At 40.6% G+C, this 23,524-nt stretch overlaps 1 protein-coding gene across 2 annotated transcripts in view; it reads left to right on the top strand.

Moving 5' to 3' along the window:
• Window positions 1-23,524, top strand: part of ppp1r21 (protein phosphatase 1, regulatory subunit 21) — a 51,252-nt gene that overhangs the window by 4,705 nt on the left and 23,023 nt on the right. For both annotated transcript variants that reach the window (XM_057341572.1, XM_057341573.1), the window contains exons 5-16: window positions 3,590-3,754; window positions 4,920-4,978; window positions 5,068-5,162; window positions 5,384-5,436; window positions 9,408-9,557; window positions 9,624-9,725; window positions 10,841-10,929; window positions 15,552-15,688; window positions 15,761-15,853; window positions 15,934-16,061; window positions 16,139-16,285; window positions 16,448-16,540. In XM_057341572.1, the coding sequence (XP_057197555.1) occupies window positions 3,590-3,754; window positions 4,920-4,978; window positions 5,068-5,162; window positions 5,384-5,436; window positions 9,408-9,557; window positions 9,624-9,725; window positions 10,841-10,929; window positions 15,552-15,688; window positions 15,761-15,853; window positions 15,934-16,061; window positions 16,139-16,285; window positions 16,448-16,540 (1,311 nt within the window). The remainder of the gene's footprint in view (window positions 1-3,589; window positions 3,755-4,919; window positions 4,979-5,067; window positions 5,163-5,383; window positions 5,437-9,407; window positions 9,558-9,623; window positions 9,726-10,840; window positions 10,930-15,551; window positions 15,689-15,760; window positions 15,854-15,933; window positions 16,062-16,138; window positions 16,286-16,447; window positions 16,541-23,524) is intronic.

The raw sequence follows: 23,524 nt of genomic DNA, 5'->3' as shown, positions 1-23,524 counted from the left end.
AGTTACATGTGTAATCTCACGCGTGCCACCAGGTGTAAATGCCCTCCGAAAAATTTTCGAGACAGATTAAAATCCGATTACGCAAACCACTTGACGAAACTGGACAAGTGAAATTCATCTGATCGTTGAGGCCACATCTGTCAGGTCTTTACTCCTCCACTGGCAGCCTTGCTCAAGTTTTTTTTTTTTTAATGTAGACGCGCTCACAACATGCTGTGACATTCTCTGTCTTCCTGGCGTGTCTACACCCTCGTCAACTGTAGCTGTGTCTCATTTTAAAGTCTGCGTCCCCCGGATGTTGCATGCAAAGGCGTATGTGGCCGACAAACACGTCCTCCGGAGAACGCAGCCTTCAAAATGAGACGCAGCATGTGTTTTTATTTAATTCCAATTTGATGTTACAATCTTATCAGTTAACGGTTAATGTTCGGATAACGAGCGTTGGTTCTCGGCTACGGAAATTAACTGAAATGAGTATCCCTATTCCACGGTTCTCACCAGTACATGGCAATTGAAACACGATTTTATTAATAAAGCTTGTTATTAATATAAATGTATAAAATGCAATGCCATTTTGTATACATGAAGTATAGGCTACAAGATAATTGTTTCTGACTGAATGATTTCATACACATTGCTTGTCATTGTCATACATCTATTGTTTTCTAGCACATGGATTTCAGATTTATAAAATAGGTACTGTAAACCCCATCATGTCCTCCAAATTATTTTACCTCAATAAAGTTAAAAAAGCACTAAATGGTTAATAAGGACACTTGACTGGATTAGCATTGGTGCTAACAAATGAACACACAAACAGGAACATTTATTTTCATGTTATATTTAATTTAACATGATACAAGATTCATAATCTAACCGCTTTGAAAAGAATTTGAAACTTGGCGTTTGAACTCATTCAAATAAATCTGGATGTTTCCTCCTTTCACCACAAAACTCGACTTGGACCAGAAGTACCGTGACTTTTGACAACACTACAATAGTAATATATTTGTCCACATAAAAATACTGCAGCATATTTTGCAGTAAAATTCCTAATATTGTAGTGTTTTGGAACCTTATTGTTATAAATAGTAAAACATAATACAGTGTTTACTATAGTTTTTCATTAATTTACTGTAACAAGTTCAAGACAAGGAAGGAAGAGGACGGGGTCAGCTTTGACTACTACTGGCTCTTTTTATTACAATCTGTGCGTCACACACGACGTTGCGCAACTCGCACTCAAAACATAATTGTCTTTTTCTCTCTTCAGTAGTTCCATCTCTCAGGCAGCCAGTAGTAGTCCGGTCTCTCTCCTCTGAATCTGCTTCTCCGCAGGCTTTATGCTCCCCAACGCCACTTACTGGAATGAGACACAGGTGTTTGTCATTTGCACTTGCCCCATTTACTCACCGCTGGTCTCCCAGCTTTCTCTCCCGCTGCAGACCTCTCTGAACCACGCCCCCCTTGCCACATTTACACAACAGTGTTTTGTCGTCTTAGTGTTCTTGTTAAAAAGACTTTTATTTTGGCAGGTCATCCTGTAGACATTTGAGAGAGTGTTCGACTCAGGCCATGTTTACACGATTAAAAACGGAAAGTTTTTCCTTTGCGTTTTTGAAAAGTTTCACGTACACATGACAGTGTAATGCAAATTTATAAGCTAAAAGTGCTTTTTAATACTGTTGGTCGACGTATATGTGTGTTTAAAGTCTGGTGAATGTAAATAGTGTGTCTCCACTGGTCTTATTGGTGCAGCAAATCCACATTTTGCTGGGGAAATGTTAATACATAGTCGAGCAGTGAGAGCTCACAGTAAGAGAAGCTGCCATTTTGTTTTGCCTATACTCGCGCTACTGAGCGCGTAATACGCATGCGCGTGACGTCATCGTTTTCAAAAAGTTCCATCTTGCTGTTTACATAAAACAAAACGGCGGTGTTTTCAAAAAGTTGCACTTTGAGACCCGTTTTCAAAAGTTTGTGTTTTCAGTTACCCTCGTTCGGCGATTCATCCGTCTAATCCCCTCTTGTCTGTCAGCCCACACTGGTCTGATTGGTCAAATGGTCTAGTCTGCTGTGATTGGTCTACCGCGTGCAGTTTCGCAAATGGAACGTAGGCGGGCATTACACGGAGTGACGCAAATCTGACCCGGAACTGAAATTAGAACGACAGACGACTCGTTCGCGTGATTCAGAGTCGACTCCTTTTTTTCCAAAGCCAATAACTTTATTAGTTCACTTTCGGCATTACAACTTGGCAGACTGCTTACATCCACACACAGCAACATTACACACTGCATGAAATGGCATTTTAAGGACATTGTAATAGTTACAATAATAGCGGTGCACCATTGATTAACGTCACACACTAACAAGCACGACAGCAAACACACTGAGCCTGCAAAACTGTATCGCACGCGTGCTACACTGGGGAATTTATTCTTAGCACAGACCCATTTTTTCGTAGCACTTGTCCGGACGTTGTGAAGGTGTTTTTCTTCATCATGGAGAGGATAATGTCATCATCCACCACTTTTATCTCATATGGACGCCCAGGATTGTTTTGTTACTGAGCTCAGCGGTGTGTTGTTTTTTTCTTAGAATGTCCCAAATTGTTGATTTGGCCACTCTTAATGTTCCTGGCATCTTTTTGACGGATTTGTAGTGTTTTTGAAATCTAACTATGGTCTGTTTCACTTGCATGGCGATCTCCCTGAACCCCATGATGTGGGTTCACAGCAACAGCTTCCAAATGCAAACACCACATGTAGAATCAACTCCAGACCTTTAACATGCTTCATTTATGACAAAATTATTTAAGGAAAAGCCCATACATGTGAATAAAACAGCTTTTTATTCAACTGTCCAATTACTTTTGGTCCCTTGAAAAAGGGGGGCGCTTCATATTAAAGAGCTGTAATTCCTAAATCCTTCAGCTAATCTGGATGTGAATACACTCTAAATAAAGCTGAGAGTGTGCACTTTAAGACAATATCTATTATAAAACTGTAACTCGAAAACATATTGATACACAGCTAAAATAACAAAAAATGTGCCTCTGTCCAAATATTAATGGCCCTAACTGTACTTGAGAGTAAAACTACTGAAGTACTGTATGTTCCACCGCTGTCAAGAAGCTGTTAGTCTTAGATTTACATCACGACAACTTCCTTTATTATCAGTTACTTCAGTGATGAATGTCTGTGCTTCTTTCAGCTTTGCATGTGGGATGCTGTATAAGATCATAGTGATGATAGCATATTTTGATAAAAGTCTTTCTTTTTGTATAACGGGTATGACATTGAATCTTGACTTTACATTCAGGCATTTAGCAGATGCTTTTATTAAAAGAAAGCGATTCATCTTAGGTAATTGGAGAGATGAGTTTTTGGAGAGAGTGTGTGTGTGTGTGTGTGTTCTTTTTGTATAACGGGTATGACATTGAATCTTGACTTTACATTCAGGCATTTAGCAGATGCTTTTATTAAAAGAAAGCGATTCATCTTAGGTAATTGGAGAGATGAGTTTTTGGAGAGAGTGTGTGTGCGTGTGTGTGTGTGTGTGTGTTCTGATGATGTATTGTGTTTAGTTCTATGAAGCAGATGAGCAGTATCGTCGACAGGAGGCTCATCTGAAAGCTCAACTTCATCAGCTGCAGAAAGAGTCTGAACAACATCAGGCTGTTGTGGAAGCCCTAACCAACAAATACACAGAAAGCATGGAGAAACTCCAGAGCGACAAAGCCCATCTAGAGGTCAGAGAGTCATTGCAGTGTAAAACTGATCGTATGTTTAATGCTCCAGTACTCAGATGGGCCCGTAATGACACAATATTTATGCATGTGCAACATTTCACTGATGTTCAGATGAATGTGCCAAAAGAGCCATGGTTAAATAGTTATTTATGTTTGACTGTATGCTTGGTTAGCGGAGGTTGCTTTAATTGAAGTTGACACAACGTATGGGGACATTTAGTTTTGAGTCTCCACCAGCCTGAGATGATTGGAGGGTGCAAAAAACAGGCAGATGAAATCAAACAGAAGAAAGGCGCTACAGGAAGCTGGAAAGGTGGGTGGTAAAGAGCCCAATCAGAAGCCGCGTTCTAGGACCCTGGATGACGTAGACTGGGATGCTTGTCGGGAAGTTAGGATGTTACCCACACCACTACAATATTAACTTTCTCCAACCAGAAACCGTGGGTGATAGAACCATCTGAGCAGGGATAAATGTGCGCACGGCTGTATACATCAGGAGAACTGTGAACTGCCAATCAACAGCACAGACATCAAGGGGAGTTACATTCGAACTAAATGATGCGTGTAGCAGGGCCGAGGACTCTTAGTACCTTTGGGGGAAAATCTGTCGTGGTAACCAACAAGCTGAACAAGGTGTGTTGGTTTATGCATATTTCAAGGGTGACGACACCAGTCTGCCAACGAGCACCGAAGAAGGATTCAACCGTGTATGTGACGACCACGCAATCATGGTTTCAGAGGACAAGGTACACAGGCCTCTGAAATGTGTGAACATCAGGAAGGAAGCCCACCCTGACGGTATCCCCTCCCAAGTATTGAGATCCCGTGTTAAGTGGCGGGTTTACATCCATTTTAATTGAGTCACTTGCTCAGTCTTTAGTCCCCGCGTACTTTGAAAGAATCTATCATCACTCCTGTGCCAAAAACCAATTCAAAATAAACAACTCGTACATGAATGACCCATCACTGTGCAGCACCCAGTGTTCTATGTATCTATGGATGTATTTTTGTGTTTTTAAATCAAAGACCATTTTCACAACATTGTTTTGTCTTGTATTTTATGAGCAAGTATTTGTAAAAAAGATATTTTTCATTTGTTTGTGCTGACCTCTGAGTGTACTTCACATGAATGTTGTAAATGTTCTGTTTAATAATGTCATGACAGGTGAAAGTTCAAACCCTGGAAAGAGAAGCCAAAGACTGCCGAATCAGAACTGAGGAGTGGTAAATCTTCATTTCATCTGAATTTTATTCATTCACATTGATATAATTTCACATGTTATATAATGAACATTGTCTGTTTGTGTTGTCAGTCAGCAGCAGCTGAGGAAATATCAGACTGAACTGAGCGGTCAGTTAAAGCACAGCAGCAGGGTCATTCAGGAGAAAGTGCCCTTCAACGACACCCGTGAGTATCGCACGCACGCACGCACACACACACACGCACACGCACACACACACACACACACACACACACACACACACACACACACACACACACACACAGTCCTTAAAGACACTGAATGTTAATTGAATTTTATTGACATATTGAGAATATTCAGTCACTGTATTCATGAGTTTTCTTGCATTAAAGCAGTTTGTAACAGTGAATATGTTTTTTTTATTAAGAGCGGAGCGACTACAATAGTCTGAATGTTCCCATCCACAACAGACGACATCAGGTGAGATCATTCTCCTGTAGTACAGATGAGAGAGTACACAGCATACACGAGTTCTGTTTGAAAAAGATCTCAATAATGCTGCGTTAAGCGCAAGTGATTTACATGTTAAGTCAATGCAAAGACCCGATAGGACATCCTGCGGCGCGAATGACGTGATTCGTGTGAATTGAGCATTTCAGGCGAGTTGAAAAAACAGAACTTTGGCGAATATTTGCGCCAAGTTAACCAATCAGGAGCTTGCTCTAGTAGTAACGTGATTATGACGTAGCGAGCGGAGGCAGAAACAACAATGGAGGACAAAATCATCGTCGCTGTATGTGGATTCCCGGAGCTGTACGATACATCTTACTTTTATTGAAACAGGAATAAAAAGGAACTTGCTTGGAAGAAGTGAGTGAGGAGGTCGGACAATCTGGTAAATTGTAAAAAACGCTCTTTACTCAATTTAAGCTATATACTGTATATATACGAGACTGGAGCCGCCTGGCAGAAGCCCCTCCCATGACACGAATTCGCGTCTGTTGTGAAGCGAATTTCACGCGCGAATGAAGCGAGTAAACTGAAAATGTTCAAGCGTCCAACTACGTGCGAATAGCGCGATTCATTCGTGCAAGTCGCGTCTGGTGTGAACGCTCAGTAACAATTGACCCTTCACAAGCAGTTTGATTGACAGGCGATCTGACCATCATAACTCGGATATTATGTGCCCCTGTGACTGACTGCCATTTTGTCCGACAAACTAAACCAGTGCGACAAACCCTGCGTAGTAGAGCTTTGGTGATTAATATGAAAAAATTGCTTTTTAATAATTGTGATAGTAAAGAGAGAGTTATATACCCAGCTTTATATAACGATAAACAATAACTAAGTTATAACTTTTCAAAATCATTGTAAATGAAGGAGAATAGCACATCACAACTAAACCGATACAGATCCCAGACACGATATTGTTGGAATCATTACTTTACAAATTACAGACGGAAGCGTTCAGGAAGTGGTGTTTTAAGGTGGAATATAATACTTATTGATATATTCCTCACATATGATATGCTTTGTGTCCCTGTGATGTGATGAGCGAGCGAGCGCACCTTCAGAGAGCAGCATTTACAGTCACATTTTAAAGGAAAGACGTTTTCAGAAATGAAGTTGTAAAGCAACAGTTGTACTGTGTTTGTTGTATTTAACACAACTAAAGATTAAGACACTGATGGACTGTTATTCTTTCTGTATGAACAATTTAAAAGTTTACTTTTGTTTTCACAAAGAAAGATCACGGCCTACCAAAACTCTGCCTGAAGTTACTCTCTCTCTCTCTAAAATTGTTATTACTACAAACAAAGTAAATATAAACACTTAATACACCACATTTAGGTTAGCTACAGTATACATCCATCTGTGTGACAGTCGTAGCCGAGTTTAGAATTAACGTAATGTTATTGTCTGCTGGTGTGGACACAAATATTGGTAAAATTATTGTTATCTCAAATCCTGAATGTATCCCTTGAATGCATATCGCAGACCTTCTTTCTGAAATCAGTGTCATTTTTACAGAACTTCTTCACTATTTCCCCAGAGAGTGCACACATTTACACTGGGAGCGCGTGGCTGAGACCCAAAGCTTGTCGAACATAGCAACAGGAACGAAGGGGGCGGGGTTTTGAGAAGGGTCAATTTAGGGCTGTGACGGTGGCCATGACAACCGCACCACCGCGGTGGTAAAGTGCCATGACGGTGGCGAACTGCCACCGGCGGTAGTGCACGTCACTCTGACAAATATAGGTGTAATAAATATGAGAGTTGCGATAACGATTGCTAGTTGTAGCCTTTCAGTTGTGGATGGTTTTATTTAAAAGATTTTACATTAACAGAAATTATTGGCATACGTTTCTGTTGGTGCGTTCGAGCGCAGGCCTCCACGGCAAAACCCAGGTTATTCTGCGGGTTTTGCAATGGATCTTGTTGTGAAATGAACAGATACGTAAAATCAAAACTGGCTATGACCCGCTTGCTTAGTGTCGGAGCGCGCGCAGGTTTTGCCGCGGTGGCGGAGAGACATCTCTTCATTTGCGCTCCTGTGCACATCTTCTGAACGCGCATTTAGTGCAGCTGTACACATTTTAATCTGGACAATGTCACATCAACGAGTCGGAAAAAGTAAAGTTTTTATGGCAATCTGAACAGGAAAGCCAATGTAGGATTAAACGGTTTGTTTCAAATGGAATTGTTAAGGACTGTAAGGGTTAATACGCCACTGACTGAAGTTACTGCAACAAGAGCTTTTTTATTTAGTATTTAGCTTTCTTATATCGTTTAAGTTTTCATTATTTACTGATGTTTATTTAAATGTTTTATGTGCTGTAGTGTGCCGTTTCACTGATGGATTTGCGTGTTAAACATTGAAGGATGTTTCATCCTCATTTATTTCAGATATCATATTTCAATTTCAAGTATTTAAATAAGGTCTATATTTCTCTTCCACTCGTAATGTGATTGCTACAAGCAAATATAATAATATAAATATTATTTATATAAATAATATATATTTCTCAACCACCGCACCACCGCGGTCGATTTGTCTATTACCACCGCGGTGGTAAAAAACTGCCACCGTCACAGCCCTAGGTCAATTCACAGAGCAAAAATAAGTGAACCTTAATAACTGCGTAGAAGTATATCACATTCACTCACATGTGATGTTTTGATAGTAACATTTGAATGGGCTGCTTTCCTGTACAGGGTTAAAGACTATTCCTAGACTAAAGTCAAAATGAGGTTCAGGTTCAGTTTATTCAGTACCCGTAGGCACATTTCAGTGAACAAAGTTCAGGCAGTTTCTCATACATATAGACGACGAAACAATAGAACACAAAAAAACCCACATTACATGACAGTAGACCAATTATTACTATTCACGTGGTTAATCGCTACTGGGACAAACCGTTGATTTGATGGGAGATACTGAAACTCAAGGGATGTTGCCAATGGTTTAGAATAGAAACACTCATTGGCTGGACCTGTCCGATACCGTGAAGCAGCCTCACCAATCAACCTGCTGGACCATTTCACAGTTTGATTGATAGAGGTCTGATTCTTTAAGGATAAATTCCCATACCAAGAGACCAAAGAAAACAATAGAATAGATTCAATAAAAGTATGATGAAAGAAAATCAGCAGTGTTTGATCAATCTGAAATAAACACAGTTTCCTTAAAAAGAACAGACGTTGATGCTGCTTTTCACAGACAGCTTCAAAACTCAACTTTAAATCAATGATTGTCCCTAAGTATTTGTGAGATGGCACACACTCCAGTGTTTGACTCTTAATGGATGTGACTTCATGCACAGGAGCATTCTTTCTGAAATCAATGACCACATCCTTAGTCTTCAGTCCATTCATTAAAGATGAGCCTCCTCACACCACTGACTGGTCCATGACTCATCTCATTGTTCTGAAGCAGACCGACAATTACAGTGCATGCTTCAGAACAACATGCTTCCCCACTGACATTTGTGCAAAGAATAAACAGACAGGGGAAAGTGCACATCCTTGTGAACCTCTAGTAAAAAGGAGAGTGTCTAAACTAAAAACATATTTTAAAATACATCAGTGTCGTTGTTTGGTCTAAAAATGCACTGGAGTCATATTTTATTTTTGTAAGGCATGTTTGTAAAAACTGCTCAAATGTGGTCATTTAACTAAGGCATAGTCCTGGATTAATCTAATCCGTGTCCGGGAAACTGCCCCAATGTGTTGAATATTTGATTTTTTTGTGGTATTTTGTAATAATACCATAAACCCTATATATTTCATACACCTTTATTTCTTTCCAGTACTTTGCTTCTCTGCATTTGCTGTAAAGCTGATTCAATTTTGTTTTAATGCAGTGCAGTATTGTGAATTGCATTCTAGCATTAGATTTGAATTGAACTTTATATGCCAGAGAAAGGTGTGATTGGTTGTTTTGTGTTCAGCTGAAAGCTCGTGATGTCAGTGCTCAGGCGCAGGGTTTTGTTCAGTGTCTGGTGTCCGCCCTGCTCAACTTTCACTCTTACACTGAACAGAGGGTCCACATTTACCCGCTGGACTCGTCCATTGAAGCCATCTCACCCGTCAACCAGAAGGTACAAACACAGCCGCTCCTCATGTCATGATGTCAAACATGTTTCTTACGTTTGCTTGTCTGTTAGTTCTCTCAGTATCTGCATGAGAATGCATCATATCTGCGGCCGCTGGAGGAGGACTTACTACACTTACATGACAGTATTACAGAGGACGCCATCACAACGCTGGTAAATCTGAAAACTAAATCAATACTTTACATGTGCGTTGATACACACATCATACTCTCATACACAAGTTAGTCATATCATCACAACTTTTGTCTGGTGTCAAACTGCGTAAACATTCAAGATGATTTATAATGAAGTACTTTTTAAAAAATAAGTATATCTGGAATCTCAAGATCAGTTATTACCAAACAAACTTGAACCTTCATATATGAATGGCTCTTACGGAGTCATTTCAGAATGTGAGGCAGTGTACTGTACACAATAGGCGACTCTACAGTCATATTTTGTGATGATCGACCAATAAGTGTGGCACTGTTAGAAATGTTAAGAACACTTCAACTCTGATCGCACGGGATAAGTGGAGCCTGTGATTTAACTGACTCATCTCCCGGTATCAAGACTTCAGCACTTCGGATGGGCTATTGCTTGAAAATGTCTTGTTGTTATTGGTCTAGCTGTATGATATATCATGAACAGAAGAATGTTCCTTACCGCATGCTGCTATAGATGTCGTCCATTTCTGATGGTGTGGAGTTTTCTCTTTCTGCAAATGGTATAGTTGTATGGTGTATGGCGATATGACCCAGCACCAGTGGCGTCATCCACGGCCCCATACGCAAACATTTAAATGCGTCCACGCCTATTCACAATCCCGTTTCAGGGACTCCCCTCCGTCTGTTTGTGATCACATTCTCCACTTTCCCCTCCGTCAGCTTGTGATGGGGCCCAATATATGTGGATGCACCTGCATACCGCTACGCCACTGCCCAGCAGCAAAACACTCCACCGCAGCCTCCATCCTTTGCCAAACATGGATAAAAGGCGCACAGGAAACAAAAACTTTGAAAAAATGATACATGACCCCCCAAATCATATAGATGTCAATTCTCACGAGACTAATATTATCACATGACCTCGATATTCTGCCAAATATGGCATGACAGAGAAGTGACTAGAGGTCCCCAGGTAATACTAATCTCATGCGAATAGGGCTAATGCTGACTGGAGGAAACCATGTCAAAGCTCTCACATGTGTTATCATTATTAAAGAATGTGTTGAAGTGACAGCGCTACTTATTCAACATGAAATGACACGTTGTGTTTTTATTGTCAAGGAGACTGTGGGAAAACTGCAGGATTTCTCCACATCATTCTCAGCCTACAGCAGTTTTCTCAAGAAGATTCTTCCCTATCAGCTCACAAGGTTTGTTCATCTGCACTAAGGTTTGTTTGTTCATCTGTCTGTAAAGTTGCTGAGAGTCCAAGAGAACAGTTCTGTTTTATTTTCATGTTCTGCTTAACTTTCTAGCTTTTTAAGTCATCGTTGCATTATCCCTGCATAACTTTTGATTCACTATACATTTGTGTTGTTTACATGATATGCACTTACGTGGCAATAGCCAAACACACACTGATATTTGATGCAGTTAAACTTACCGCCTGCGGTTCCGACTAGAGGTCTGCGCGGGGACTGTTTTTTCTTTGTCCCGCCCGCGCGGGACTGTTTTTTTTGTCCCGCCTGCGCCAGCTAAATTTTATTATGCACCCACCCGCTCCCGCTGAAAATTCACTCTGTGTCCAGCCGCTATCTGCTTAGATTGATTTTCGTCCCGACCTGATGGATCCCATAACAAATATAAAATACGCTATACAAAAACATATCAGTTATTTTTTATTGTCTTGTCAATATACAACATTGTTCTTACATTTTAATGTCAATACAGTAGACAAAAAAAAAAAATTTTCTTATTTCTTAATAAGAAAAATGTATTCAATTCATTAAATACAATGTCCAAAGACCCACTCCCATCCATAGTACCACAGTTTTCCGACCGCTACCATCTTTTATCCAAAAAATGTAATCCCACGTCGCAAGAATCCGTATCAGGTCCCGCAATGCAGACCACTAGTTCCGACTCATAATCCAGATCTTTTATTGCTGGGACCGCTTCATATTTCGGTTGCAAACTATCCACAAATCCAAGCACCCTTTTAAAACATTCATCACCAAAAAGATGTGAACAAACACACTTGCACAACTCAGTTGCTGCCCTGGAAAAACAAACTGCATCCAATGTTCCCTGAGCGCTGGGTTTACTGGAAACTAAACCGAGTTACCTTTCCCTCCCAACCAAAAACACACACTTACACCTACACCTTCCAAAATCCCAACCAAGCACATTGATGGACGTGATCTTTATCTTGCTCTCGTTCTGTTAAAAGTGCTGGATTCTCATGATGACCATGGGCAAAGTGTCAATAAATGAGTTTTTCGGTGCCAGATACACTTCGTCAGGGTTCGTACACATTTCAGAAAGTATTATTTCGAGCATATACCTCACTTACATCTGGGCATTTCTCCCAGAACAGATCACGCGCACACATCAATGGATGTTGAATGGCATGGCTTTGTGCAAGATTATTATTTAAAATGGTCAGTTCATGTGCATATCAGGGATGTTTCAATCTTTTGAAATCTACGTGACGCGTGGCCTTTCTAAAGTGAGTGCGTAATAAGTGAAGTCGTGGACGCGCATCCTGGAGGCACTCTGAGGCAGAGCAAACCATGTATTTATGTTTAAAAAGTATGTCATTTTTTCGTTACCAATAGTTTGGCTGGACAACACCTTTATTCATCGGCTGATGTCGTGTAGAGTCTTTTGAAGCTGTGATGAAACTGAAATTTGGACCTTTACCAACAGCCCCTCGTTAAAGAGCATTATATGCAGAAGAACCCTGGAGAGCTTTCCTCAAAAGCCTCAATTTGTTTTCCATAGAAGAAATAAACACACGGATGGCTTGGGAGGGAGAGGGTTACAGGAGGCAGGATTTGCTCAGTCCACTGAACCACTGGCACCAGCCACTCAGGACAGATTTAATGTGGAAAATAATGGCTGTGGAAGGAAGGGACACATCAGGGCACTTGCTTCATCCGATCAAGGCAACATCAATGTATCCTTCACTTCCTTCCACGTCCCACAATCCCGTGCTCGTGCGTCCCCCCGAAGGGTCTAGCTGGAAAAAAATAGCGTCCTAGAAAGTGGTGGGAGCACAGCTTCTGTTTAAGTGTCTTTTTTTTCACGATCTAGAGTGCATTTTAGCGGAGAAGTTAGTGATGTAGTTTTTAAATGATGCTCTCTATATTCTGGTTCAAATAAAAATGTAAAGCCTGTCTGAATCTGTTCTTCGGAGGTGTGTTTTCGTGTGCCTCTGAAGTCATTTCATGAACAGAGCGACATCATCTGATTGATTTCAGTGGGAGTTTTGCAACTTCCGACGATGCAAACAACAGTGACCGCTGGCAACTGTTTCTCAGCAAGCAGAACTTTGACAAGCGATGAGCTTCTCATTCACTCAAGTGTTGCTAGGACAACCAGAACTAGACACTAGGGTTGCGCGGTAAACCGGTTCTGGAAATTTACCGGTACATGTTATACTTCAAATGGTTCACTACCAGAATTTTGCTTGTTTCAGTACTTGAAACGCTGCTGTTCCAAAGTTCAACGCTATGCGGCAGTATGCCACAGAACTGACGCAGAAGCGGCAACATAGAACAAGATGAATCGCTCTACAAACGCTTTTGCGATAATTTAAACTGAGACACTGGGAGTGAATTATTACAAATTCGGCTCTTTCTACTTTTGCTGAGAGATCTTTAGATTGTTTTACAGTGTAACGTATATTCTACATGCTGCGATGCATCTGTACATCCCCATTCAACGGCATCCATAGCATATATAACGTTATCGCCATTCCAGACATCTCAGTTAGTCTACTAATCATCATGAAGTTCTCTTTCGCCTCTTGTATATGTTCTTATACTGTCAAATACACAAGCTGTTATGTCAAAAACACAAAAGGTTCACAGAAGCACAGTCCGGTGTGTTTTAAATGTTTATCCGCATCAAAAAAAGAATTTGCCTTAAAGTGACAGTAACCTAATACATCTGTGTCACATATTAAAGAGAAAATGAAACTTTTGTAGCTTTATTTAGAGTCATTGCACATTTATTTTATACAGTGAAGACTGTGCAGTGTTTTATTTTTATTGATCATTCAGTTTTCATCTTGAATGCTACTGTTTAAAGGGGTGGTGCAACGGTGTGTCATGCATTCTGACTTCTCTACAATGTTAAACGTGCAGTCTTCTCATGCTTAACATGGTCAACTTGTCAAAAAACGAGTTGGGCGTATTACGTAGTATTTCTGTGCTCGATACACTCCCCCGGCGATCGTACAAGTTTTTTTTGAACATATAAAACTGTTTCGTAAAACAGTTTTTCTTAGTCCCTTATTGGACAATTCTCCCAGAAAAGCATGCGGCACTCCCACGCGGCAGCAAGGAGAGCAGGAGAAGGAGCATGCGCAGACGTCACTTACACTTGTGTGCAGGAGAGAGAGAGAGAGAGAGAGAGAGAGAGAGAGAGCATACGTTTGCGAAGTTCAGGTGTTTGTTTGTTCACTGCATTTGGGTGATGAATGTTATATAAACGGTGGATATAATGCTGGATTTGGAGATCGTTTGAAACTGATATATGGAGCCATCCCAGCGCTAAAAGATGCCGGACATGAACCGCATGCGGTGAGTGAAACTGATGTCTGTGTTTTGTTGGCAATGGGTACGCACGTGCTTAAGTTCTGCCTACCCCTCCCCCCCCGCACGCGCCATATGCTTACGGACCTAATTGTACAGCTGTATCTATCTTTTATAAATGCGATCAAACTAAATACTCTTCGAAGATACGAAGTATGCAATACTACTCTATAGGTACTCAAGATTAATATGAGATTGGCAGAAACCGCGTGTGTTAGGGCCGCTTTAAAGCAGTTACAGCAGTTTCATGCAGTCTTAATATTTTTTCAATTTCTTATTCTTTGGGCTAGGGTTAGGGTTTAGGGTTAGGGAATTTTCCACAGTTTGGTGGTAAATATATTCCTTCTGTCTTGTAAGCCTATGTTTTAACCCATATCAGTAAAGCTGATGTGAAGGGTTTAAAGGCTGTGAGCTATGAACTGTGAACACTTCTGAGGAACCATGATTACGAACTGCAATTCTTGCTAACAGCGTGTCTGGAAATACGTTAAGGAATACAGCTACACTGGGAACGTTTTTGGATTACTCACTTGGTTTTAGGGATTTTATGAACTTTGACTCATCTACCGCTGTGAACGGACAATCGTTAATGTTACACTCTCAAACATTACCATCCTCACGGACAATCAGTTAAGGGCTTTTCTCATTTCTAATGGTGATGAATATTGTTTGTGAATGTGTATGTTTGTTATACTTATGCAAAAGGTGTCGCAGATAAAAACAGATTCATCTGAAAGAGAAATGTTTGTTTAATTGTAGAGTTAATTGCCAAAAAGTTTGATGAATGCTTGCCATATATGTTAATTCCATCTGTTTTATTTATGCTGTTTATGCGGTAAAACAAACATTGATTAGTGACCCCTCCCTAAAAACAGATATATAAGCAAAGCTCTATATAAAGAGAGCGGCGGTTATAGAATGGCTGGGAAGGTTAGGTAACCCTAACCCTAACTGTGGAAAAACTTATTCGTATTTCTTAAATTCTTATTTTGGAGCTGGTTATTGATCACCTATGGTACTGGTGTGGTACTGATATTACCGGTATTAGGTTCTGGTACCGTACCAAAGCCAAAATTTTGGTATTGAGCCAACCCTACGACACACAGTCAGTCAGTCGCTGACTGTCTGAACGTGGCCTAAGCTGTGTGTTGTGCGATTATTATTAGCAAGAAAATATCTTGCGAGGAGAAGATGAATTGAGAGGTTGTGAGGTTTGTGTGTGTTTTCTGCAGTCTGGAAGAGGAATGCGATGCTCCTCTCTGCACGTCAGCGCTGAAGGCCAAGAACCGCGAGATACAGAACGACATGAAGAGACTGACGGCCGTCTTTGACAAACTCAAGTCTTACGTCAGCCTGTTAGCCGTCCCGAGTAAGTAGCATGTCCCGCGTGCAGCGCCGCCTCTGGTGCGTCTGAATGATTGGAGATTGTTTTGTGCCGCAGGCCTTCGTTTGGATGCCATGTGTCAAAGCAGCGCTAACGCCGTCTTCACCCAGTTGAGCGCAGGCTTACACGGCCTGCATGACGTAACCAGAGGTGAGAGGATGTCATGATTTCAGCGTCTGCAGAAGACTGCAATGCCAGCAGTCTCATGTCTGTCTCGTGTCTGTAATCAGAGTTGTCTCAGCACTACAGTCAGAAGGTTTGTGTGGAGCAGGATCTGCCGAGCGTCACGCAGAAATTTCGTACCACTAATGAGTGTTTGCTGTCCTCGCTGGCGTCCCTCACCAACAGCTGCAGCAAGGTATTCATACACACACATGCACGCGTCGACATGTTGTCTATGGTGATGTGATTTTTGAAGTCCTGTATTTTGTGCAGATCACCACCTTCTTCAGCAACAATCTGGATTTCTTTGCCTCATGTCCTGGTTACAGTCCACGAGGGTGTGGCGTGAACCCGCTGCAGGCCGACAGCATGATCGCTAACAAGAGACACGCTTCCAGATACATGAGCGTCATCAGAAAGGTCTGAATCTTGCTGTTGGTCTTGATTATGAACACGTGCTTCTCTTCAATGTCATATTTGTAAAATGGCTGACAACTTCTACAATAAATCACCAGCAGCCTACAGTTCCAGTCATAAAGCGTCTTGCGGTCTTTTGTAATAATGCTGTTGTTGTACTTCCAGGAGAGATCCGAGTCTGTCCCATACAGAGAAGCTTTATCGAACCGACACATTCTCACCAGCTCTACAGAGAGCAGAGAGGGGCTCATGCAGCAGGTATGACAACACAAAGATACAAACTCTGTGCAAACCTCTCAGTCCCTCTCTGTCTATCACTATCTCTCTCTCTGTAACTCAAATTCTCTTGGCTTTATGGGGTACCTGAGTGCATCGTCCAAACCAACCGAACTCTAACGTTAATCATTTACATAGTCATTTAGCACAGGGGTTCCCAAGTAGTAGGGGACCCCGGGGGGTTTCAAGTCCACGAGGGCGGGGTCGCAAGATGATTTCCAGAAATCTTTTTTTTTATTAGAAATAGCGTATGTAATCAATAAGTGTAACAAAATATAAAAATATTAGTTAAGTTAAGAATAAAACCAGGTAAATAAAAAGCCATCAGCCTTAGGAATTTCCTCCCCCTCAATCATGACCCCTGAGGTGATTACGTCACATTAACGACATTAGCAACTGCATTAGGTTACGTGCAGCAAGTCCATTTACAGCACCACGTTAAACAACCCCATGTGCACGCAGATTATTTTTAAGTTAAGCAATAAATTTTTGATATTCTTACTTGTTGAAATAAATGTTTGATTAATATCGACCAAAGACAACGCAGGTAGACCAGTGGAGAGGAGGGTGGAGAAGCGCCACAGTCAGAAAGGCTATCGACCTCAGTTACGAAAAGAGGCAGTTTGATGAAATTTGACCATCTGTAGTAATAGTTCATAGTTTATGTAGAAGAACAAGTAAAGTAATGAGTAAATTACTATACAATAATATTATGTTAGACTGTGCTCTTTTGTGTTGTCATTATGCGCATTTGGGTAGAATAGGTGCCCGCAACGTTTGTATACTTTAAAATCCTCCGAGGATCATGGGGGTCTCGATTCACTGGCACTGTTATTTTGGGGGTTGCAGGCTGAAAAGTTTGGGAACCCCTGATTTAGCAGATGCTTTTATCCAAAGCCACTTACAAATGAGGAGAACAATAGAAGCATTAGGAAAAACATAAGGACAACAAAAAGCATAAGTGCAGTAAAACTGGTCTTATATAGCCTACCACAGTATACAGAGCTAAGTGTTTTTTTATGGATAGAAAGAGTTGAAAAGAGATAGAAGTCAGAACTAATCAGTCAGGTGCTGATCGAAGAGATGTGTTTTCAGCCGATTCTTAAAGATGGCTACAGAATCTGGCTTTCATCATTCTGACAAAGATAGTATTTGCTTCAAGAGACCCCTCTATCTTATTCCTCCTACTAATGTAGATGGCCATTTTTGCTTGGCCTTGAATGAAATTAAATAACTGACATTTCAACCTGCACGTCTGACTGTATTTAAAACCAAAAACAAACACCTCCTTAGAAAACATTTCACCAAACATTAAAAACATCTGCTGTAACAACATAAAAAGTGAACGAAGTCTGTCACAATCCAAAAAACAGTGAAACACAGTTTGCCTTTGTGGACAAAAAGGACAATTGTCACTTACATTAGGATTAATAACAGAAACGAAAGCATTAACAGCTACAATTCCATGCAGGACTCTCCATTGTAAATCTCCAACCTTCTTTGTTAACGGTGGTTTGTATAGCACTCTCCACACAGGTCTGGCTTTGCTGTAAAGCCCTAAATGAGCCCAACCACTTAGTTTATCTTTATTTAAAACCTTGACAAACAGCTAATACATGTTTTTCCCCCATGTCAACTAACCTATTTGTGAGAGTTTCGCTTAACTCTAAGAGTTGACCAGAACAGTTTTTAAAATCATGAAAAAAACATTTCAGGAAAAGGATCATCATTATTAGGCTGACAGTGACCATTGCAATAATTGTTTAGAGAAGAGAGTTCAGAATCTATAAGTTCACATTTCCAAGTGCTGAGCAAGTGATGTATAATCCTGATAGACCTGACTCCTACATGAGACGCCAGCCTTTCAGCATTAGCCATATGAGGTCCACACAGATCAGCAACCTGACCCAAAGTGACAGTCCCAGCCAGACGAAAGCGCTGCAGCATGAAGGTCCTTGCTATGAGCTCAACATTAAAATGAATCCCATGCAGTACTGGTTCTTTCAACAGCCATGACAAGGAGCAACTCATCCTCTGTTTGTGGAAAATTCCCCAGACAGTAAAAAGTCCATGATAAAACTTTGAGAGATTACACAACTTGTACGTGTTCAGGTCCATCAAAAACAAAGGCTCAGCAAGACCAAATTTCCCCACTACTCAATGTAGTCTGAGCCAAAGGTCTCCAGACAAGATCTGCAGGCCCAGCAAGTAGTCTTTGAATGAACTGGAGTCGTAAGGTAGCGCCCCTACTGTGGAGATGAATAAGTCCACGTTTCTTTCAAACAGCACGCTCTGCGGGACCTAGTGCAAACGATCCCCAAAAAAGTTGACCAGTACTACTTGTATCTTAACTAGCAGCTGTGGCGGAGGATCCATACATATCAATCGGTGCCACAACAGAAGACACCAAATTGTTGATCACTAAATTGCGCCCCCTAAAAGACATGTGTGGTAAAATCCATTTCCATTTTTTAAATGTGTCAAATGACAGGGCTAAAAGGAATATTATGGTTAGTTTTAGATGTAATGCAATGTGTATACACGATTTAAGGTTAAAAAACGCTGTATTTTCCACATACCATGCATGTTTGTATCTCCTCTGTGCCCCGCCTCTCTGAAACGTGCAGATTTTTTACAAAGCTCTGAAAAGCGAGGTGTGCTATGATTGGCCAGTTAACCAGTGCGTAGTGCTTGGTGGAATACTGCAAGTGCGTGACGGAAATGTAACGCCTCTTACCATATTTGGAACATCAGGTTCCAAAGCAATTGTACTGACAGGTGATAAAATGTCATCGGTACTTTCCTTATCAATTCGAGCCAGAATCGGATCCGGAAAATGAAGATGATCAAGCCGATACATCAACTTTGTCAGCGCGACTTGAGCAGGATGTAAAGGATTGGTAAGGTTTTAAAAAAATATATTATGTTAAATAGTTAAAAACTATAGCTAACTGTTTTAACTTTTATATACGACGTTATAAAGATTTGCCGTTAGTGATCAACCAGTGTTACGCCATGTCTCGTCGCGACTCAACAAAGACAATAAACCCCATTATAAACACCACATTTGTTGCCTCTAGTTGGAACATAATTACTGATAATTAGGACTTATGTTGTCTTTTTTCACATTGCGCGCGTGTCTGCATTTGCAGATCACAAACACACGACAAACTCAACTCGCGTTAGTCCATAACAAAGTCTTTTGCAATGAAAATATACTTACAGGCTGCAAATTTGATACGCCAGAATGTGCTTGTGAAGTTGTAATGGTTGGAATTTCACCATTTTTTAACCAAAGCTTTCGTGCACAGCAGAAATAGATCTCTCCCAGGTTCATGAAGCAATCATCTGTGAAATGCACTGTTTGTACTGTTCTGGAACAGTATTGTAATAAAATGTAACCATTTGTTTTTAGTTGTCTCATCTTTTAGAAGGGCAAACAAAGAGTCTTTCTTTTCGCAAACGAACCACAGCGTCTCCACGGCATGGCCGCGGCGGTGACAATACAGTGAGATTTACAAGTACGCCCACCTCACTTGCATTTACATTTGGGCGGTCTTAGTCAAGTCATACCACGAAATGACGTACATTCGTGGGGGTGTGGTTACACGAGGCTTTTCAGGCAGGTCTGGGTGAGCATTCGCTTTTAGATAGAATGCATCTTTTGTTCCAACACTTTAATTTTTGCAATTTTACGTGTCTAACACATGCATGGGCAACTTATAGCACACCAAAAACACAGAAAAACAAGTATTCACGCCATATGACCCCTTTAAGACGACCTTCAACTTTTTCTAAGACATTATCCCAATTTTTAAACACAAAAGACTCACCAAGAAAGACACCAAGATACTTAAAACCACCTTGACTCCAAGATACCCCCCTGGTAAGGTTATGTTTTAATTAGCTCAGCCCCAACAGCTATGGCTTCGTATTTCCACAATTAACTTTAGCTGAAGATAAACCACCAAAATTATTAATGCATTTTACAAGAGTATCAATATCATTTTGATTCTTGACAAAAACAACTACATCGTCCGCATAAGCAGATACTTTAAAAATTTATTCACAACCAGAAAAAGTTATGCCTGTAAGAAGCATTCTTAGTTTATGTAATAGAGGCTCGATGGCTAGGGAGTACAACATGCCTGATAGTGAACAACCCTGCAAAATACCCCTCTGAAGCTTAAAAGGAGCACTTAAACCACCGTTAATCTTAAGTAAACTCTCAATGTCACTGTACAAGACCTGGATCATTGCTATAAAACTAGAGCGGAACCCAAACTTGTCAAATGTTTGCCACAAGTATTGATGTTCGACTCTGTCAAAAGCCTTTTCTTGGTCAATAGATATTAAACCAAGTTCATAACCCAATGGACTGGAGAGGTCCAAAACATCACAAATAAAAATAATATTGTCAGATATCAGCCTGTTGGGTATACAATAGGTCTGGTCCACATGAACTACTTGCTCCATCACTTTTTTCAGCCTCATGGCTAACACCTTCGACAACAGCTTGTAGTCGGTACATAGCAGAGCCACAGGCCGCCAATTCGTAATCTCTTGTGAATCCCCTTTTTTAGGAAAGAGTGAAGACTGCTCTCCTGCAACTCAGTGGTAGTTGTCCTTTTTTTACACTGTCCCTGAGTACATACAACAGGTAGTAGTCCACAGGGAGTCCGTCAATGCCTGAAGCTTTACCACTTTCCTTCCATGCTCTGCAAAGCAATGTGCAGCTCGTCTGCGGAGATTTCAGCATTCAGCCTTGTGTTGGCCCAGTGTTGGACTGTACAGAATGCATAAGTCTTTTCTGTCCATTTTTACGTTCAAGAAAAAATGAGAAGGAGCATCCATCTTGACAACATTCTCAAAACGGGAACGGACCAGAGCACCTTGAGCAGAAAAACCCAACAAGTTAGACAGATCAAATGTTCTCTTTCTCCTGTGGAGTCTGCCAACTCTTGCAGCTTCACTATTTCACTCTCCAGATCCTTCATAGATCTGTTCATGTCTTCAGTGACATTGAAAGTGCACTGCAAACATAACTGTTTTATCTTACTCTTCCCTATGTCCCACCACTGTTGTAAAGAAGTGTTCTTGGATTTTGTCTTTGTATAACCATTCCAAAAAAAAAACTTGAAAGCATCTCTAAAAACATTGTCAGCAAGCAATGCCACATTAAAGTGCCAATATGCACTATTACATTTCACATCCTTAATAGAAACGGAACATTGGACAAGGTAATGATCTGAAATGCCATCAGGATGTATTGAACAATTTTTAAAAACAATGCACTGATGTTTAAAACAATAAAATCTATTAAGTCTAGCTAACGAGAGTTATCTTTATCTATATAGAGTTATCTTTAACATGAGACCAGCTATATTGTCGCTGGGTAGGATGAAAAGACCTCCAAACATCACATAGATCATTTGATTCAATTAATTGAAGCAAACACTTTTTATTGGGACCATGTGGTTCTAGATGGTTTCTATCAACAGTTGCATCTGCAGTACAATTCAAATCACCACCCAGAACCAAATAACTATCATCATCACAATTACAATTAAACAGAGCTTAACATGTTTAAAAAGAACCCTTTCAGTACCTACAGTTATACAGCATACACATTTACACTTCATTTTTACACTTTCAAAAACAGCATACATTTTAAGCAAATGGCCCTTAATGATTTTCTCAGTAACATAAGAAATTGGTAAAAAATCCAACTCCACCACTATTACTGTTCTTATGACTGAGAACAACCTCCCCATCCCATTCCTTCTTCCAAGCTGCTTCATTTTCAACAGTGCTATGCGTTTCTTGCAGAAAAAGAACATTTAGTTGTGTAACTTTAAACAGATTGAAAAGAGAAACCCTCTTTACATCCTCCCTGGTACCATAGATATTTAAAGAGGCTAGCTTTACATCACACATATTAGGTAAAAGCAGACCAGGCAAGTAAACCCAAAAGAAAAAGAAAAACAAAATACACTTAAGCATCATTCGCTATTTGTGCTTTATTTTTCTGAGCCGAAAGACTTCTTTTTCAGTAAAGGACATCTGACAGTGTTTTTCATGAATAGCTTAACTGAATCACGAAACAACTTCAAATCTGAAAAAAAAAAGATTGTCATTCAACAATCTTGATTGATTCCAAATGAACTTGGGTTTTAAGGGGAACAGTTTTTCATGTTTGTGTGATGTTCTGACTGCTTCAGCTAAAGCAACGTTTGGCAGTGGTCAGAAACTGGAAGTTGAGGTCTGACTGTGAAGGCATTAATAAAGTTTGGCTCAATATCTGTCACTGAGTAATCTACCACACTGGCTCCTAGTTTGGAGCAGTAAGTAAATCTAGCAGAAGAACCTCCTCTGGTTCTGCCATTATGATATACAGCCCTAGACCTTTACAAAGCTTTAACAGCTGCTTCCCATTTCTGTTGATGATATTGTCACAACTGTTTCTTGGAGCAATGACGGGTGTTATTTTAGTCTCTGGAAATGGTTCTGAAGCTTTGATGAAGTGCGGGAGCCACGTGACCTTCCTTTGCTCTTCAGTCATTCGTCCCTGTGTGGATTATGATGGGCTTGTAGGTTTCATTCAGATTTTTGTCAGATAGGAAGAGCCTTTCTTGTGTTTGGGCACCAGAACTTCTGTGCTTTCATTTTTGGAAACATCTTTGTTACAGATGTAACCTCAGTTCCCTGATGGAGGGAACGAGACGTTGTGTCGAGCCGACAGATGGGGTTCGTCCTTGAGAACCAATCGCTTCTGACTACTTGGAAAAGGCCAATGAAATTGGCAAATGAAATTTGCATGCCGGACTCCGCCCCCGGATATCCGGGTATAAAAGGGAGACGGAGTGCCTCATTCATTCACCTTTGTTCTGAGGAGCCTGAGACCTCTCACGACTGCTGCAGTGGGCAGCATCTGTTGTGGCAAGAAGAACACAACGTCTCGTTCCC

This window comes from Triplophysa rosa, linkage group LG9 (assembly GCF_024868665.1).
Source record: "Triplophysa rosa linkage group LG9, Trosa_1v2, whole genome shotgun sequence".
Lineage (NCBI taxonomy): Eukaryota > Metazoa > Chordata > Actinopteri > Cypriniformes > Nemacheilidae > Triplophysa > Triplophysa rosa.
The sequence above is the reverse complement of the archived record's forward strand: the minus strand, read 5'-3'. Positions and strand labels throughout refer to the sequence as shown.